General features: G+C 45.0%; 1 protein-coding gene across 2 annotated transcripts; it reads left to right on the forward strand.

The window, feature by feature from the left end:
• The first annotated feature begins 15 nt into the window (after nucleotides 1-15).
• On the forward strand, nucleotides 16-5,097 carry mettl23 (methyltransferase 23, arginine). Of its 2 annotated transcripts, none has more exons than XM_078269960.1 (5): nucleotides 16-420; nucleotides 918-1,022; nucleotides 1,243-1,480; nucleotides 1,635-1,719; nucleotides 3,264-5,097. In XM_078269960.1, the coding sequence occupies exons 1-5, from the start codon at nucleotides 316-318 to the stop codon at nucleotides 3,436-3,438; spliced, it is 708 nt and encodes a 235-aa protein (XP_078126086.1). In that variant the 5' UTR covers nucleotides 16-315; the 3' UTR covers nucleotides 3,439-5,097. The 2 variants fall into 2 exon arrangements, with proteins under 2 accessions (XP_078126086.1, XP_078126087.1); XM_078269961.1 differs by having other exon boundaries at nucleotides 393-457.
• The last annotated feature ends 15,862 nt before the right edge of the window (nucleotides 5,098-20,959 follow it).

A 20,959-nucleotide genomic window follows, 5' to 3' on the forward strand; every position in this document is an offset into this window, starting at 1 on the left:
AGCAACACAATGCTTGCGCAACTGATTGACATCTCTGTAGGGCCCGCCCTTATGTCATGGACTGAACGCTCATTGCCTACAGCGTCCGCAAGAACAAAACGTTGATTGGGTGCAATGTAGAATGAGCCTTCCCGCCTGGCGTTTACGTTGATTTAATTGGCTGTTCAAAGCGTCCTTCTTTTGTGTTGTGGTCGACGCGGAAATAGACATACGCGTGGCTGCTAGTGGTATTTTACTAATGAAATGGGTAAATACGAGTTTCTCAACATAGCCGGCGATGTAATTGTGTAATTTAAGGGCTTATTAACCCGCACAATGGACCACAGTGGAGCCGAAACACCTAGCATAGCATACAAAGTGTTCACGTTTGAAGACAACAAGAAAAACACACCGGAGTCCCTTCGTGTTTCCATACCGGAGGTGTGTTTACGTTATTAAATACATTATTATACTTCAGGTACACAGCTGCTCTTTGTATACCCCTGTGTGGAACTCACTTCAGCATATTATATCAATTAGCTGTTGTCTTTGGGTCGTGTTCTGCTGTCATAGAATCAAGGCGCTAACGCCTTGATTACTACGCCACCTGATAACTAGGTGTATATTCGTGATATACACCTGTTAGAAGAACTATCAGAGGCTTAATACGATATAATAGAGCCGCCCTCTTTAATTCGGCATACATCCAGTACAGCAAAGATGTGTTTATTTAAATAAAATTTGAACTTTAATAACAGGCATGCCTCTATCCATATATATATATATATATATATATATATATATATATATATATATATATATATATATAACTCATAAATTGTCTCAAGTCTTGAACCAGTCTCTACTTTTGGGTTTATTAGATGCAAGGCATCCTTAAAATGCTGAATATGCTACTCATGTTTAACTGTGGTCCTCAGGTTCTCGATCCCCAGTATGGGATGTATGTGTGGCCCTGTGCAGTGGTGCTGGCTCAGTTTCTATGGACACGGAGAGAAGAGCTGAGAGGCAAGACGCTGCTGGAGGTAAGAGGAAGACTACGGGCCACAATGGGAGAAGAGAATCGCACCCAGAGACAGAGACGCGTGTAGTTCATTAACATGAAAAAGGTCAAATATCTTTGACTGTATTGTGGTAGAAAGTCATTAGACTCTTTTATATGTATTTACTCACCTGTTTTGCACTGACATCCGGTTGCGTTACATGTCTACATGTTCAATGCCAATAAAGCCGGTTCTCTCCCAGCTCGGTGCAGGTGTGAGTCTGCCGGGCGTGGTGGCTGCCAGGTGCGGGGCATCGGTGATCCTGTCCGACAGCGCTGAGACGCCGCGGTGTCTGGAGAACTGCCGGCGCAGCTGTGAAGCCAACGGCCTCGGCCATGTTACCGTGTTGGGTCTCACCTGGGGGGAAGTCTCGCCAGATCTGGTTCTGCTCCCGAAGCTGGACATCATCTTGGGATCAGACGTCTTCTACGAGCCACAAGGTCGGTTCAATTAATCTCTGTTTCCCTCAGGGGGAATGAGAGGGGGAACACCAGAGCAGGGGGAATGAGAGGGGGAAACGTAGCAGAAGATTTTTGTTGTTAAGCACAAACGTTAACGGTGTAAATGCGGCTGAATGTTGTCGACCTGTTTCAGATTTCGAAGACGTCCTCCTGACTGTTGCTTTTCTTCTGAGGAAAAACCCCAGCGCTCAGTTCTGGACCACGTACCAGGAGAGGAGGTGCTGGAAAAACATGATCATACTTTTTTGGAAAGAGAACAAGAAGTGAGAAAGAAAGAAAGTGGGAAAGAGGATGAAGGAAATGGAGAGAGAGAGAGAAGGAAGGGTGAACGAAGGGAGAAAGAAGGGAGAACGAACGAACCAAGAAAGGGAGAAAGACGGGAGAGAGCGAGACTGCAGAAGGAAAGGAGAAAGACGGGAGTAAAGGCCGTTACACACCGGGGGGCGTGACGAATAAGCGACGCGAAAATGCGGAATAATCACCTGCGTACATTTCGCATCAAAACTATTCACAACAACACAACGTGATTGGTTGATGAAAGAAGCTCATTTCGAAAATAAATGACGTCACTCTATCGTCGCGTAATATCCCCGTTCTGTGTAAAAAATACATTGACGTAAGAATTAATCGCACGGGAAAAAAAAGCGTCCCCGGTGTGTAAAGCCCTTAAGGAAGAGAGAGAGAAGGGAGAAAGAATGAGAGAACGAAGTGAGAAGGAAGGAGAGAGAGAACGAAAGGGGAAAGAGAGAGAGACAAGTACCACAACTTTTGTAATTAAGTACAGTTGTTGAGTAAATGTACTTAGTTACATTCCACCGTTGGATGAAATGATTCTTTGTTATTCAAACCTTGCTCCAGTTCTAACTTTCCTCTTCCTCTTCCTCTCTTCCCCTCTTCCTCTCCCTTTCTTCCTCTTCCCTCCTCTGCCTCTCCCTCCTTTTCCCTTCGTCTTCCTCCTCTCCCTCTCCCTCCTTTTCCTCTTCCCATCTTCCTCTCCCTTTCTTCTTCTTCCACTTCGTCTTCCTCCTCTCCCTCTCCCTCCTTTTCCTCTTCCCCTCTTCCTCTCCCTTTCTTCCTCTTTCCCTTCGTCTTCCTCCTCTCCCTCTCCCTCCTTTTCCTCTTCCCATCTTCCTCTCCCTTTCTTCCTCTTCCACTTTGTCTTCCTCCTCTCCCTCTCCCTCCTTTTCCTCTTCCCCTCTTCCTCTCCCTTTCTTCCTCTTTCCCTTCATCTTCCTCTTCCTTTCTCTTTCCCTTCCTCCTCTCCCTCTCCCTCCTTGTTCTCTTCCCATCTTCCTCTACCTTTCTTCCTCTTTCTTCGTCTTCCTCCTCTCCCTCTCCCTCCTTTTCCTCTTCCCATCTTCCTCTCCCTTTCTTCCTCTTCCACTTTGTCTTCCTCCTCTCCCTCCTTTTCCTCTTCCCCTCTTCCTCTCCCTTTCTTCCTCTTTCCCTTCGTCTTCCTCTTCCTTCCTCTTTCCCTTCCTCCTCTCCCTCTCCCTCCTTGTTCTCTTCCCATCTTCCTCTACCTTTCTTACTCTATCCCTTTGTCTTCCTCCTCTCCCTCCCTCCTTTACCTCTTCCCCTCTTCTTCCCCTCTTCCTTTTACTCATCTCCCTCTCCGTCTTCCTCTCCCTCCTCTTCCTCATCTCCCTCTTCCCTCCTCCTCTCCCTCCTTTTCCTCTTCCCCTCTTCCTTTTTCCCTTCCTCTTCCTTTTCCTCCTCTCCCTCTCTGTCTTCCCTTCCCTACTCTTCCTCTCGTGCTCAGTGCTGATTGGTCGATTGAAGTGTTGCTCCAGCGGTGGGGGCTGACCTGCGTCGACGTTCGCCTGGAAACCTTCGGCGCCGATGAAGCTGAGCTGGCTGGATCCACGCTGCCCGGAAACAAGAGCATCCTCATGATGATCGTCACCGTGAAGACCGAGCTGACTGGAACAGGATGAACAAATAAACAAGAGTTGTTATGACTACCACGCACTCAAAGTGAAGCGCCTGGCGCAGGTGCATCTAGGGCGTGTCCAAATCCACTTTTGATACTTTGACGGTGGAATTAAAGGTCCGTGCGCCGGGTGCATGGTTCTAAAGGGTTGTACTTAGTGTCTTCATTAATCAGAGGTGTGTTTTGGGAGTAACATGCAATAAACCAATCAGAGATCATCTCCCATTCCCTTTAAAAGCCAGGCGTGTTTGGACCTTGGAGCATTGCTGTTATGATGGAGGATTTGCACCGTAATATTTTTATTTGTAATGTTCTGCATGTGTGTGTGATGCTGTGCGTCCCTGTGTGTGTAACAAGCATAGTGTGCACGCGTTGTGCACGAGCTTAGGAGCATTTTACTAATTTGCTGTTAAAATAACAATGAAATGCTGCGTTATTGACTTTAGACCAGGTTTTTGTTGGTCAATGGTGCGATCACTTCCCAATGCCTCAAGATAGCAATACGCCCAGAATGCACCTGAACACACCTCCCTGTAAGACCAGCACGCCCAGAATGCACCTGAACACACCTCCCTGTAAGACCAGCACGCCCAGAATGCACCTGAACACACCTCCCTGTAAGACCAGCACGCCCAGAATGCACCTGAACACACCTCCCTGTAAAACCAGCACGCCCAGAATGCACCTGAACACACCTCCCTGTAAGACCAGCACGCCCAGAATGCACCTGAACACACCTCCCTGTAAGACCAGCACGCCCAGAATGCACCTGAACACACCTCTCTGTAAGACCAGCACACCCAGAATGCACCTGAACACACCTCCCTGTAAGACCAGCACACCCATGGGCCACAGATGGGCGCAGGTGCATTTGTTATTTAAACGGGCGCTGGACGGGAAATTGACAACTGGGTCGGTCTTAAACTAGAAAAGACACTTGGGTCGGGCTTTGCGCTGCGCCAGCTGCGAGATAAGGTCCAAAGACTTTAACCCTCGTGTTGTCTTCCCGCCGACCGTGAACTTGTTGTCCTCTCGGGTCAAAATGGAAAATTAACATTTTTGTGACGCTTTTTTTCAGTGATTTAGACACTTTTTTCAATGTTGTTGTTTTTTTTATGACACTTTTTCCCGTCGACCATGCAACTTTGTGTTTTTCTGGGTCGAAATTTCAACATTTAGTTCTTTTTCTAAACTTTTCAATGTTTTTGTAAACTTTTTTCAAATGTTTTTGTCACTTTCTTAGCGTTTTTTAATTTTTTTATTATGTTTTCGTAAAAATTTTTAACAAGTTTTTTTGCCGCTTTTTCCAGTGTTTTTTTTTTCTTTACTTTTTTCCAATTTTCATTTTTTTCAATGTTCTTTTGGAGGAGGGTTAAACTTTTGTCCACTACCACCAGTACTGTCTACACGCCACTACCACCAACTTATTACCACTAGTGTTACTCATTTTTGGAATTCATGGTCAATGAACCTCGTTTATAGGAAATTATTCCTAATTTTTGAGTAAAAAAAATCTGAAATTATGAATGATTTTGACTAATATTAGAGGAATGTATGTTGATGGATAATCAAAGACTTGTGTATATGTCAAGAGTTTAGTCTGAATACTGTTTAGAAACCTTTTACATTTTTTTTCAAATGCTATAAAATTGAATAAAACAACTCCATGATTTTATCCATGTTTTATCCATGCACTTTCGGTGCATTTTTCGACCTTTTACCCCTTTTTTTTCAGACGTGATGATGCAGTTTTTTTTTTTTTTGTGTGTTTGGCTTTGAAATGTAATCTTTATCTGGCAACACTGCTTGTAGTGCTAATCCTACATTTCCCATGAACACTTGATGTTGTGACGTGTCGTCCAGCGGTTGGCTACGTGTCTGGCGTGCGTGGTATCGATTAGGAGCTACGCTGAAACAGAGAAGACGTACTGAACGAACGCAAAAAACAAACCAGAGGAGCTGGAATTAAAGTAAAGATAGAGATAGTCTCAGTGTGACTTGAGTTGTGTATTTTATCCTGTGAACACCTGAGGGCAGCATCTCATTAAGCAACTATTCATGTGGCCCAATGTGAAGTTAGGTAGCACACACAGACTTTTTTTTTCCTACCAAAAAAAAAACTGTTAAGGGGGGGGGGTACGTTATCGAAAAAAGCTTGAGAACCACTGGGATAGAGCATCAGTGTGACTTGAGTTGTGTATTTTCTCCTGTGAACACCAGAGGGCAGCATCTCATTAAGCAACTATTAATGTGGCCCAATGTGAAGTCTGGTAGCACCAAAGAATTTCTAATAAGGGAAGAAGTTCCACTCTCTCGTTACTTCCGGCTTCTGAACTGGTTGCAGTTCCACCAGAGTTCCATATAGGGGGCGCTCACAGGCCAGTACAGAATGAATGGGACTCTATGGAGCTATACCCCTCAAAATCCACTTTTCTCAGGATATAATTTTTTGTCAAGTAATTTGAATGTTGCATTTGAAAGGGGAGGCTAAGAAAAAAATATTTTTTTTTTTAAAGTGGCTTTTTTGTTCTAAAAAGCCTTTTAAAATGTCAATGACGTCATACACATATACGGCCAGAGATACTGCTTTACTGCAAGCTCTGAGCTGCTTCCTTTGTTCTCTGGAAGCATCGACAACACAGCTGACAGGTTAGACTCTCTCTGTTAATACAACACAGCTGACAGGTTAGACTCTCCCTGTTAATACAACACAGCTGACAGGTTAGACTCTCTCTGTTAATACAACACAGCTGACAGGTTAGACTCTCCCTGTTAATACAACACAGCTGACAGGTTAGACTCTCTGTTAATACAACACAGCTGACAGGTTAGACTCTCTGTTAATACAACACAGCTGACAGGTTAGACTCTCTCTGTTAATACAACACAGCTGACAGGTTAGACTCTCTGTTAATACAACACAGCTGACAGGTTAGACTCTCCCTGTTAATACAACACAGCTGACAGGTTAGACTCTCTCTGTTAATACAACACAGCTGATAGGTTAGGCTCTCCCTGTTAATACACGTGCTAGAAAGAGGTTTGCTAATGTTTTAAAGACCACGCCGAAATATTCACTCTGACGTTCTGGTTCTGCTTTGGATGCCGTGGGATCTCCGATCGTAATCAGTCCTTCACTGACCAATCAGCATTCATTAGCAGAATGCTAGCGTGTTATGGGCAACAACGACTCAACCTGTAAGAAATCTAAAGGACACACGTACTCGTTCATTCAACTTTTGACCTATAATCCATGTTGAACTTGCAAAAACTACAATCAAATCTGAGATTTCTCAATGACAATCAGGCGAAAGAGACAAATTTAGCCGTCTAGCTCCATAGGGTCCCATTCATTTAGCACTGGAACGCGATCACACACAGTGGAACTCTGGTGGAACTGCAACCAAAGTAGGTACAATGGGGCTGAATAGGGAGTGGAACGTCTTTCCGTAGACTAATCCTACAACCAAGTCTTAACCCTCAAACAGCCCTTTGAAGTTGTGGGGTCCAGCATTTTGGCCCCACAAACCTGTCCTGGTTTTTTTGGACCCCACGAATATAGTTAAACAACCCCACACACACACAGACACACACGCACACACACACACACACGCAGACACATACAGAGACACACAGACACATACACGCAGACACACACATACAGCAACGTCATATCATGACTTCACGTAAACATACACGCCCATTTTCTTAAGCCAAGTGGCGTGTTATCTGTACGCATTTTGAGCTATCCGCGTGTATGTCTACACTGTATACAGCGGACGTAAACATCCACGCCACTTGCAGTGTTATCGCCACTTGCAGTGTTATCGCCACTTGCAGTGTTATCGCCACTTGCAGGCGTGTTATCGCGAGAAGAAAGCGACGGTTGACTTTAGAAACGTGACACGCGGGACCTGATCCCCGGTCTCCTGGGTGAAAGTCCTGTGTTTGACCCATCCTCCCCCTGACCAACCTCCCTACGCAGATTTTCTCCCTTTCATACTACTCGCTACGGCGTCTATTCACACGCAATCGCAAGGTAATGTAAGTCAATGGAGGCCAAACGGCGTTGATAAACACGCTACAAGTAGTAGCCAGTATGCGTCTTGATAACATGGCAGTAATGGCATACGAATTGGTGTGTCATACATACGCCACTTCATGAGATCAGTCTGCATACAGAGACATGCAGACACACAGACACACTAACAGAGACACACACACACGCAGACACACATACAGAGACACATACACACACGCAGACACGCACACAGACACACACACACACACACACACGTACAGACACACACACACATACAGAGACACACACGCAGACACACACACACATAGAGACGCACACAGACACACACAGACATGCACAGAGACATACAGAGACACACACATACAGAGAGACATACACACACAGACACACATACAAACATACAGACACACACACACACACTCAGACACACAAACACACATACAGACACATACACACACACACAGACACACAAAGTTACATCACTGATACTTTGTAAACTGTTCTGTAACTCTCACATATACTTAAATTTGCACACACTGCATCCTCATATTATACACTTAGACTGATCTGAGCATCTGTTAGAGAGACAATCCCTCCCTCAATCTTAGCAAAGATGTAACACAATCACATGTACAACAGTCTCTGGTACATCAGAAGATGGGCAACCTGGACCCACATTCAGCTCTACTAGGGCCAGAAACATGTTCATTACCAGAAAGGAGAAAGAAAGGGAGAAAGGAAGAGAAACAAGGCAGAAAGAGAAAGACAGAGACAAGGGAGAAAGAAAGAGAAAGAAAGGCAGAAAGAGAAAGACAAGGGAGAAAGAGAGAGAAACAAGGCAGAAAGAGAGAGAAAGAAAGGCAGAAAGAGAGAGACAAAGCATAAGAGAAAGAAGACAGAAGAGAGAAAGAAAGTAAGAAGAAATGAAAGATGCATGTACCTTTTACTGTTGATACTTTTAGCAAATAATACTTAATGAATACAAACTGCAGAAACACTTGATATGGTACACGTATAATAACTATAAAACACTAAATAATGTCTTATTCTGCAACAACTACTAACAGGCAGATTTACAGTCAAAATTAGAATAAAAAATATCAAAACACACTGTGCCTTTAAGAAAGCTAGTGTGTGTGTGTCTGTGTGTCTGTGTGTGTCTGTGTGTCTGTGTGTGTGTGTGTGTGTGTGTGTGTGTGTGTGTGTGTGTGTGTGTGTGTGTGTGTGTGTGTGTGTGTCTCTTTGTTTCCACCCAGTCCTGGACTGCAACTCTCCATCTGGAGTAAATCAAATCCTCTCTGAGCCTCCCAAACAACCAAAAGTTGAAACACAATCTGTGTGTGTGTGTGTGTGCGTGTGTGTGTCTGTGTGTCTCTTTGCGTGTGTGTGTGTGTGTGTGTCTCTTTGCGTGTGTGTGTGTGTGTGTGTGTGTCTCTGTCTTCTTCCCCCGCCCCCTCAATACTGGAGCAAATTACAGTCAGCAATAAATACATTTCTGTGGCATGGCAAACGATCTCACATTAAGCTCACCACTATGCAGCGAGAAAGGCAAGCTGGTGGCCCGTCCCTCCCAAACTTCAAGTTCTATGAGAGGGCCTTCACACTTGGACCTCTCCTATCCTGGTTTCAATCTGATGCTCAAGTGTCCTGGCGAGCTTTGGAGGAGCGGATGATCGTTCACTAACATTCTGCATTCCAAAATCTCACCCCATCACTGCCGTTTTAGATTTTCTCCTATGATTTCATATTTGCTATTGATATGGAGGAGGGTGGAGAAATTGGCTGGTTGCTCTTCTGTTTGGGACCCACACTCTCCAATATTTAACAATGAGAGATTGTTAATTGGCGGTCGTCCTATTTGATTTCCTGTTTGGGAAAAAGCTAAATGTTTGCACACTCGGTGATATTTATGGGGAGGGGGGGTTACTCACTTTTCAGAACATATGTATTAAGCATGGTATACCACGTACCTCCTTTTTCTTTTATTTGCAACTGAAATCGACTTTAAAAAGCAATGGTGCCCCTTTACAGGCCCCTCTTACACCACACCCATTTCGAAAATTGTTCCACTGTGCTGGGAGTACAAGGGGTTTTGTGTCGAGACTCTACTGGTTCTTGCTGCCGTATGCTTACAGACCTCTGGCGTTGGACACGGTGTGGAGGAGAGAGGTTCCAGATCTGGGACCTACATTTGACTGGGATAAAGTGTGGATCAGTGTGGGCTTAGCATCCAGAAACCCTGATCATCAGCAAATACATTACAATTATATACACAGGGTATATTAAACTCCTAGGAAGCTTCATTTGATGAAGGTTATTGACGATCCTACGTGTACGTTCTGTTCCTCCAAAGTGATAGGCAGTTATTTTCACGTTTTGGGAGTGTACCCCAGTGGCCGACTTTTGGAAGATGGTTGCCTTTAACCTCTCTAGGTTGTTTAAGATTAGATTGCCCGGCTCGCCTGCTACACTCATGTTGAATGATTTGTCAAGGCTGGGTTTAACACTGGATAAGAGAAGAGCATTGCTGGCTGGACTTACGGCTGCAAAAAAACTAGTTGCCACACGTTGGAAACCTCCACATTCACTCTCTTTTCGAGCTTGGGTTTTAACATATTTGGATATTGTTTACTTGGAGTTGTCGACGGCTAGAGTCCACTGAGCAAAAGAGTCAGCAATAGAGGCTTGGAATTCACTTTTAACTACCCTCCGAGGGCTTCAGCTGTAATATGTAACTGAAATTTGGAGTTCTGGATCCAGGGGGTGGATGGGTTATGTCTGGGTTTTTTTTTATCTTAGTTGTTAATCATACATTTCTGTGTATATGCATATGTATAGGTATGTATGTCAATATATATTTTATGCTCTATTTTTGAGGCGTGTATATACCTGTACGTACTGTCTCTTTAAAATAAAATACAAATTTGATCACAAAAAAACCATTATGAACGACCACTGACAGACAGCTGTCAGTGGATAGATGTCTACTCTCTGCCCAGAATGATAAAATGTTTGAGTATTGCGAAACCAAACTTTACATCCAATATTTCCACAAACTACGGTGGCCGTTCCCCCGGCCTGCCGTACCCAGCACAGCAGAGGAAAAGAGCGGAGACATGCAGAAGAACTCATGACTCCTCGCATGACTTCTGATAATGTGGGCCGTGTTGCAAATTCGTTTTGGGAAAAGATATTACTTCACTGACACTCTTTGTTTCCACCCAGTCCTGGACTGGAACTCTCCATCTGGAGTAAATCAAATCCTCTCTGAGCCTCCCAAACAACCAAAAGTTGAAACACAATCTGTGTGTGTGAGTGTGTGTGTGTGTGTGTGTGTGTGTGTGTGTGTGTGTGTGTGTGTGTGTGTGTGTGCGTGTGTGTGTGTGTGTGTTTGGTGTGTGTGTGTGTGTGTGTGTGTGTGTGTGTGTGTGTGTGTCTCTTTGCGTGTGTGTGTGTGTGTGTGTGTGTCTCTGTCTTCTTCCCCCGCCCCCTCAATACTGGAGCAAATTACAGTCAGCAATAAATACATTTCTGTGGCATGGCAAACGATCTCACATTAAGCTCACCACTATGCAGCGAGAAAGGCAAGCTGGTGGCCCGTCCCTCCCAAACTTCAAGTTCTATGAGAGGGCCTTCACACTTGGACCTCTCCTATCCTGGTTTCAATCTGATGCTCAAGTGTCCTGGCGAGCTTTGGAGGAGCGGATGATCGTTCACTAACATTCTGCATACCAAAATCTCACCCCATCACTGCCGTTTTAGATTTTCTCCTATGATTTCATATTTGCTATTGATATGGAGGAGGGTGGAGAAATTGGCTGGTTGCTCTTCTGTTTGGGACCCACACTCTCCAATATTTAACAATGAGAGATTGTTAATTGGCGGTCGTCCTATTCGATTTCCTGATTGGGAAAAAACTAAATGTTTGCACACTCGGTGATATTTATGGGGAGGGGGGGTTACTCACTTTTCAGAACATATGTATTAAGCATGGTATACCACGTACCTCCTTTTTCTTTTATTTGCAACTGAAATCGACTTTAAAAAGCAATGGTGCCCCTTTACAGGCCCCTCTTACACCACACCCATTTCGAAAATTGTTCCACTGTGCTGGGAGTACAAGGGGTTTTGTGTCGAGGGTGGGGGGGTTATGTCTGTTTTTTTTTTATTTATTTTTTTATCTTAGTTGTTAATCATACATTTCTGTGTATATGCATATGTATAGGTATGTATGTCAATATATATTTTATGCTCTATTTTTGAGGCGTGCCCAGTACAGCAGAGGAAAAGAGCAGAGACATGCAGAAGAACTCATGACTCCTCGCATGACTTCTGATAATGTGGGCCGTGTTGCAAATTCATTTTGGGAAAAGATATTACTTCACTGACACTCTTTGTTTCCACCCAGTCCTGGACTGGAACTCTCCATCTGGAGTAAATCAAATCCTCTCTGAGCCTCCCAAACAACCAAAAGGTGAAATAGGACATATCAAAACACACTGTGTGTGTGTGTGTGTGTGTGTGTGTGTGTGTGTGTGCCTCTGTTTTGTGTGTGTGTGTTTCTCTGTCTGTCTGTCTGTGTCAACATGTTCCAGGCTGGCATGTACAAAACCATTATGAACGACCACTGACAAACAGCTGTCAGTGGATAGATGTCTACTCTCTGCCCAGAATGATAAAATGTTTGCCTATTGCGAAACCACGAGCACAGCAGAGAGGAAAAGAGCAGAGACATGCAGACATAACATCCTCGCATGACTTCTGATAATGTGGGCCGTGTTGCAAATTCGTTTTGGGAAAAGATATTACTTCACAGACACTCTTTGTTTCCACCCAGTCCTGGACTGGAACTCTCCATCTGGAGTAAATCAAATCCTCTCTGAGCCTCCCAAACAACCAAAAGGTGAAATAGGACATATTGAAACACAACGCCGAGCCAGTTAAACTTTACAATGACAATGTTTTGAGCAATATCACACACACAGCGGCTGTGCTCATGTAATATGTGTGAACAGGAGTTTATCACAGTGTGTATTACTGTTCTAAGGACAAAGCAGGTCAAGGAGATCTGTTGTTAAGGATCTTATCAATATTGGCAGTGATAAAAACTGACTGCATGAGGAAATAAGCACTGTATCACAGTCCAAGGTGTGTGTTAATGCTTGATTTTTGATGAAGGAGATTAAAACATTGGTACACTTATCTTAATTACACCGTGATAATAAAGTTTATATTCTGAATCTGTTCCAAATTCACTTTGATTTGAAATCACAGTTGCCTAATCATTTGCATGAAGCCGACAACAACACGAAGCCAGCTGCAATGACTTTGCAGTTTGGCCTTCACCTGTCCCTAAATGACTCCCCTTGTTGTGGGCAGAGTGTGGCAGCAGATGTTTTTAGAGATCAGGTGAAAAGTGCAGTTTTGGGGTTTGGTTGGGCAGAAAGATGTGCTTGTGTTTCTGCAGCTCAGACTGAATCAAGGGATGACATACAAAGGAGAAACGTTCAGACAACGTATTTGATCCCTTCCTGTTCTTTGTAATGCGCTTCGGTCAACGTGCTTAAACCAGACTCAGAATCCACTGATCTCTTTCATTTGTCACATTTATTTTCCGTTATCATTCAAACTGATATGTTTTCTTCTTTTCCACAAGCAAATCATGACCTGTCCTTACCAGATGGTGTACAAGGATTGACAGCAGAGCAAAAAATAAAATATATAAAAAAACAACTTCAATTCACAAGCTTAACTGTACTCAGCAGCAAAGGAGCCCCAACTGAATGACAGCTCCACTCTTATATACCAGCTGATGCAATTACTGCCTCAATCAGCTGATTGTCAAAAGGCTGTGAGGATACACCACCTACCAAGATCAATTAACACAACTTGTTAGTTTATAACGAGTCTAGTTTACTCTCAATATCAATGCATTTATGAGAATGTTTTATTCCTGTTTTAACCTTCTGTTTTATCTGCTGGTTTGGTTCTCTGTCCATAAAAAACAAAAACAAAAAATGACTAGAGTATCGTTAGGACATGTAGCAAGATTGCAGGCATCAACTTCCCCACATCTACTCCAACAGAGTGGCAAAGAAGGCCCAATCCATTGCTGCTGACCCTAGCCACCCCTTGTCCTCCCAGTTTAAGCTACTTCCCTCAGGCCGTAGGTACTCCATGCCCAGATGCAGGTCTAATAGACTCAGAAACTCTTTTATCCCGACTTCCATTTCCATTTTAAACAATTTGCCAGAACTTTTTTAAATGAATCTATTTACTGTTGTGTTTTAGATACTGTGGGTATTTCATGTTTTGCTGTATTGTTGTGTGTCTTGTGCTTACGTCTGTCTGATGGCTGTACAAATAATTGCCCCTCGGGGACAATAAAGTTACCTTGAACCTTGAATGCATTTATGCACAATTCATCAAAAATAAAAGCTAACATGGCTCCAACAACATAACAACAAAACAAGACTATCAATACACTCTACCGTTGAGATCATTATTGAAGCACAACAGTGCAATGTGGCTCCTAATATTATAATATTAAGTTAACTCTCTGCATCTTAGCCATTCTTTCCCCAATCTTTGGTTCCCCTGGTCTCCTGGTCTCTCTACAGCTTGGTTTGGCAACCTCTCTGTGCAGCTGAAAACTAAACTGTCACGATTGAGTCATACTGCATGGAAGATCATTGGTGTTAGAGTACTTATCCATGCAAAGTATTTATGAACAGGCTTTTTTGTGACTAGCAAATAGAATTGTTTGCGACACGTCTCACGTTCTGCACGCAGAATATGAGCTGCTGCCATCCGGTAGGAGGTTTAGAGTTCCTCGCTGCAGACGTAACCATTTCAAAAACTCATTTAACCCAGTGTCTATTAAGCTCCTAAATAGCCGCAAGTAAAAGGCAGAACAGGTCTGCATGACGATGGAGAATTGTAATTCTTGTACTTGTGATGTCTCTTCTTTTTTTTTTTTTATTTATTTATTTTGAGCAATGTTTAACTAATGCAATGCATGACACCATGACAACCAACAGTTTTTTTTTATACACCATCAGGACCATAGTACGGTCTGTTGTATGGTATTGTACAGTAGCTGTTGTTTGTACATACTGTCTGTGTTTTTTTGTTTTTACTATGGCTGCAGCATGGGTGCAAGTGCCCAAGACAAATTTCCCACGATGTGGGACAATAAAGTTAATCTTGAATCTTGAGTCTCCTTGTGTAATAATGGTTATATAACCAACACCCTGTGATGCACAATTAAGTTACACTGTGGTCTAATAACCACGTTGTCTGTCCCCCCGAGTCAGATCAGTTAAATCAAAGGTAAATAAAAGAGGAGCTATACTTAAGAACCTAATTGGAATTAAAACATCCACTGCAATGATAGAACAGAATAGGAAAATTAGATGTGGACTATTCAAGATTAGATCTCTGTCTTCTGAAGCAGTACTAGTAAACGATTTGATATCACATAATCAAATTTATCTATTATGTCTTACTGAAACATGGTTGTGCCATGAAGAATATGTTAGTCTAAATGAATCCACTCCTTCCAGTCATATTAATACTCAAATTCCTCGAGGCTCTGGCCGAGGAGGGGGAGTTGCAGCCATCTTTCATTGAAGCCTGTTAATTAATCCTAAACCTAAACTAAATTATAACTCGTTTGAAAGCCTTCTTCTTAATCTTCTACATCCAACATGGAAACAATTATATTTGTTGTTGTTTACGGAGCTCCAGGTCCGTATTCTGAATTTTTATCTGAATTCTCTAGTTGTTATCATGTGTAGTCCTTAAATCAAAGTACTTATTGTAGGTGATTTTAATATCCACGTGGACGTTGACAGCAATAGCCTTAGTACTGCCTTCAACTCACTACTAGATTCAATTGGTTTCAGTCAGAGTGTGCATAAGGCCACTCACTGTTTTAACCACACACTCGACCTTGCGCTGGCATATGGCATCAAAATTGAAGATTTAATAATATTTACGCAGAATCCTTTATTATCAGACCATTCTTTAATAACTTTTGAATTCTTACTACCCGACTATACGAAATTAGATAAAACCTTCTACACTAGATGCCTATCTGACAGTGCTATAGCTAAATTTAAGGAATATATTTATTTAACATTTAATTCAATGCCGTTCCTTAATATAACAGAGGAATCTTATGTTCATTTTAGTCCCTCCCAAATTGATAGTTTTGTAGACGGTGTGACGGCCTCGCTATGGACTACTTTAGACTCTGTTGCTCCCCTCAAAAAGAAGATGATGAAGCAAAGGAAACTAGCATCTTATTATAACTTGCAAACTCGCAAATTAAAACAAACCTCGCGAAAACTTGAATCTCTCCAAGATCCTTGAGAAGGTAGTCGCTAATCAGTTATGTGACTTTCTACATAGCAATAGTTTATTTGAGGACTTTCAGTCAGGATTTAGAAAGCATCATAGCACAGAGACGGCACTGGTGAAAATTACTAACGACCTTCTAACTTCTTCAGACAAAGGACTTATCTCCGTACTTGTCTTACTAGATCTTAATGCTGCATTCGACACTATTGACCATACCATCCTGTTACAGAGACTGGAACATTTAGTTGGCATTAAAGAAATCACACTAAGCTGGTTTAAGTCCTATTTATCTGATCAATCTCAATTTGTTAATGTTAACGAAGATTCCTCCAGGCACGCTAAAGTTAGCCATGGCGTTCCACAAGGCTCAGTGCTTGGACCAATTCTATTCTCCTTATATATGCTTTCTCTATGCAATATTATTAGGAAACACTCAATTAACTTTCACCGTTACTACTACAGTCTAACACTATAATGGCATAATTAAGAGCTGGTGCAAGGCAAACCTGAACCAGTTCTATAAAGGTTGGTAGGTGAATCTGACGACTATGAAGAGAAGCAGGTGGGCTGGGCTAGGCGGACGCTGCAACTCCTCACTCCCTAACTATAAGCTTTATCAAAGAGGAGAGTTTTAAGTTCACTCTTACATGTTGTGACGGTGTCTGCCTCCCGAACCCAGACTGGGAGCTGGTTCCACAGGAGAGGAGCCTTATAGCTGAAAGCTCTGGCTCCCATTCTACTTTTAGAGACTGTAGGAACCACAAGTAACTCATTGCATCATCACTGCATTCTGGGAGCACAGTGCTCTAGTGGGACAATAAGGTACTATGAGCTCTTCAACATATGATGGTGCTTGACCATTTAGAGCTTTGTAGGTTTTAAATTCAATCCTGGATTTTACAGGAAGCCAATGCAGAGAAGCTAATACAGGAGAAATGTGATCTCTTTTCTTAGTTCTTGTCAGAACACGCGCTGCATTCTGGATCAGCTGGAGAGTCTTAAGGGACTTATTTTGGCAACCTGATGGTAAGGAATTACAGTAGTCCAGCCTGGAAGTAACAAATGCATGGACTAGTTTTTCAGCATCGTTTTGAGACAGGATGTTCCTAATTTTGGCAATGTTACGAAGGTGAAAAAAGGCTGTTCTTGAGGTTTGCTTTAACTGGCCGTTAAAGGATATATCCTGATCAAAAGTAACTCCTACATTTCTGACAGTAGTGCTGGAGGCCAGGGCAATACCATCCAGAGTAGCTATATCTTTGGATAATGAGGTTCGGAGATGTTTAGGGCCCAGCACAATAACTTCAGTTTTGTTTGTGTTTAACATCAGAAAATTGTAGGTCATCCATGATTTTATAACTTAAATGCATGATTGAAGTTTAGCTAACTGAGTGGTTTCGTCTGGCTTAATTGATAAGTATAATTGGGTGTCATCTTCTCCGGGAACCATCACCTTATCGTGGTGGAGAGGTTTGTGCGTCCCTATGAACCTGAGGGCTGTGTTGTCTGGAGCTTTGTGCTCCTGGTAGGGTCTCCCAAGGCAAAGTGGTCTCAGGTGAGGGGCCAGACAAAGAATGGTTCAAAAATCCTATGAAAAATCGAGGAAGCGATGAAGTGACCCTGCCCGGAGGAAGCCCGGGGCCCCCGTCTGGAGCCAGGCCCAGATGGAGGGCTCGTCAGCGAGCGTCTGGTGGCCGGGTTTGCCACGGAGCCCGGTCGGGCACAGCCCGAAAAAGCTACGTGGCGGACATCCCTCCATCCCATGGGCCCACCACCTGTGGGAGGAACCGCTGGGGGTCGGGTGCGCTGCCACATGGGTGGCAGTGAAGGTCAGGGGCCTCGACGGACCAGACCCGGGCAGCAGAGGCTGGCTCTGGGGATGTGGAATGTCACCTCTCTGTGGGGGAAGGAGCCGGAACTTGTGCGGGAGGTGGAGCGCTACCGGTTAGATCTGGTGGGGGCTTACCTCTACGCACAGTCTTGGTTCTGGAACCATACTCCTGGATAGGGGTTGGACTCTTTTCTTCTCTGGAGTTGCCCAGGGTGTGAGGCGCCGGGCGGGTGTGGGGATACTCACAAGCCCCCGGCTGATCGCCGCTACGTTGGAGTTTAACCCGGTGGACGAGAGGGTCGCCTCCCTACGCCTGCGGGTTGTGGGGGGGAAAACTCTGACTGTTGTTTGTGCATATGCACCAAACAAGAGTTCAGAGTATTCGGCCTTCTTGGAGACCTTGAGTGGAGTCCTGCATGGGGCTCCAGTTGGGGACTCCATAGTTCTGCTGGGGGACTTCAACGCGCACGTGGGTAATGATGGAGACACATGGAGAGGCGTGATTGGGAGGAACGGCCTCCCTGATCTAAACCAGAGTGGTTCTTTGTTGTTGGACTTCTGTGCTAGTCATGGATTGTCTATAACGAACACCATGTTCGAACATAGGGATGCTCATAAGCGTACTTGGTACCAGAGCACCCTAGGCCAAAGGTCAATGATCGATTTTATAATCGTTTCATCTGATCTGAGGCCATATGTTTTGGACACTCGGGTGAAGAGAGGGGCGGAGCTGTCAACCGATCACCATCTGGTGGTGAGTTGGGTCAGGGGGTGGGGGAAGACTCTGGACAGACCTGGTAAGCCCAAACGGGTAGTGCGGGTAAATTGGGAACGTCTGGAGGAGGCCCCTGTCCGACAGACTTTCAACTCACACCTCCGGCGGAGCTTTTCGTGCATCCCTGTGGAGGCTGGGGGGCATTGAACCCGAGTGGACAATGTTCAAAGTTTCCATTGCTGAAGCTGCGGTGAGGAGCTGTGGTCTTAGGGTCTTAGGTGCCTCAAGGGGCGGTAACCCACGAACACCGTGGTGGACACCGGTGGTCAGGGAAGCCGTCCGACTGAAGAAGGAGTCTTTCCGGGATATGTTATCCCAGAGCGACTCCGGAGGCAGTTGCAAGGTACCGAAGGGCCCGAAGGGCTGCAGCCTCTGCCGTGAAAGAGGCAAAGCAGCGTGTGTGGGAGAAGTTCGGAGAAGACATGGAGAAGGACTTTCGGTCGGCACCAAGGTGCTTCTGGAAAACCGTTCGCCACCTCAGGAGGGAAGCGGGGAACCATCCAAGCTGTGTACAGTAAGGATGGGGCGCTGTTGACCTCAACTGAGGAGGTAATAGGGCGGTGGAAGGAGCACTTTGAGGAACTCCTAAATCCGACTAATACGCCCTCTATGGTAGAGGCAGAGCTGGAGGATGAGGGGGGATTGGCATCAATTTCCCTGGTGGAGGTTGCTGAGGTAGTTAAACAACTCCACAGTGGCAAGCCCCAGGAATTGATGAGATCTGTCCAGAAATGCTTAAAGCTCTGGGTGTGGAGGGGTTGTCTTGGTTGACACGCCTCTTCAACATTGCGTGGAAGTCTGGGACGGTGCCTAAGGGAGTGGCAGACCGGGGTGGTGGTTCCCCCTTTTTTAAAAGGGGGACCAGAGGGTGTGTGCCAATTACAGGGGTATCACACTTCTCAGCCTCCCCGGTAAAGTCTACTCCAAGGTGCTGGAAAGGAGGGTTCGGTCGATAGTCGAATCTCAGGTTGAAGAGGAACAAATGCGGGTTCCGTCCTGGTCGTGGAACAACGGACCAGATCTTTACTCTCGCAAGGATCCTGGAGGGAGCCTGGGAGTATGCCCAACCAGTCTACATGTGTTTTGTGGATCTGGAGAAGGCGTATGACCGGGTGCCCCAGGAGATACTGTGGGAGGTGCTGCGGGAGTACGGGGTGAGGGGGTTCCTTCTCAGGGCCATCCAATCTCTGTACAACCAAAGCGAGAGCTGTGTCCGGGTTCTCGGCAGTAAGTCAGACTCGTTTCAGGTGAGAGTTGGCCTCCGCCAGGGTTGCGCTTTGTCACCAATCCTGTTTGTAGTATTTATGGACAGGATATTGAGGCGTAGTCGGGGTGGAGAGGGGTTGCAGTTCGGTGGGCTGGGGATCTCATCGCTGCTTTTTGCAGATGATGTGGTCCTGATGGCATCATCGGCCTGTGACCTTCAGCACTCACTGGATCGGTTCGCAGCCGAGTGTGAAGCGGCTGGGATGAGGATCAGCACCACTAAATCGGAGGCCATGGTTCTCAGCAGGAAACCGATGGAGTGCCTTCTCCAGGTAGGGAATGAGTCCTTACCCCAAGTGAAGGAGTTCAAGTACCTTGGGGTCTTGTTCGCGAGTGAGGGGACAATGGAGCGGGAGATTGGTCGGAGAATCGGCACAGCAGGTGCGGTATTACATTCAATTTATCGCACCGTTGTGACGAAAAGAGAGCTGAGCCAGAAGGCAAAGCTCTCAATCTACCGGTCAGTTTTTGTTCCTACCCTCACCTATGGTCATGAAGGCTGGGTCATGACCGAAAGAACAAGATCCAGGGTACAAGCGGCCGAAATGGGTTTCCTCAGGAGGGTAGCTGGCGTCTCCCTTAGAGATAGGGTGAGAAGCTCAGTTATCCGTGAGGAGCTCGGAATAGAGCCGCTGCTCCTTTGCGTCGAAAGGAGCCAGTTGAGGTGGTTCGGGCATCTGGTAAGGATGCCCCCTGGGCGCCTCCCTAGGGAGGTGTTCCAGGCACGTCCAGCTGGGAGGAGGCCTCGGGGGAGACCCAGGACTAGGTGGAGGGATTATATCTCTAACCTGGCCTGGGAACGCCTCGGGATCCCCCAGTCGGAGCTGGTTAATGTGGCCTGGGAAAGGGAAGTTTGGGGTCCCCTGCTGGAGCTGCTACCCCCGCGACCCGACCCCGGATAAGCGGATGAAGATGGATGGATGGATGGATGGATCTGTGTAACAGTGAAAGTTAATTGAGTGTTTCCTAATAATATTGCCTAGAGGAAGCATATATAAGGTGAATAGAATTGGTCCAAGCACTGAGCCTTGTGGAACGCCATAGCTAACTTTAGCGTGCCCGGAGGATTCATCGTTAACATTGACAAATTCAGATCGATCAGATAAATAGGACTTAAACCAGCTTATTGCGATTCCTTTAATGCCAACTAAATGTTAACCACGGGTAACACTTCTTTAAGTAGCCTCGTTGGGATGGGGTCTAAGAGACAGGTAGATGGCTTAGCTGAAGAGACCTTTAACATTAAT

Source organism: Sander vitreus, chromosome 15 (genome assembly GCF_031162955.1).
Source record: "Sander vitreus isolate 19-12246 chromosome 15, sanVit1, whole genome shotgun sequence".
Lineage (NCBI taxonomy): Eukaryota > Metazoa > Chordata > Actinopteri > Perciformes > Percidae > Sander > Sander vitreus.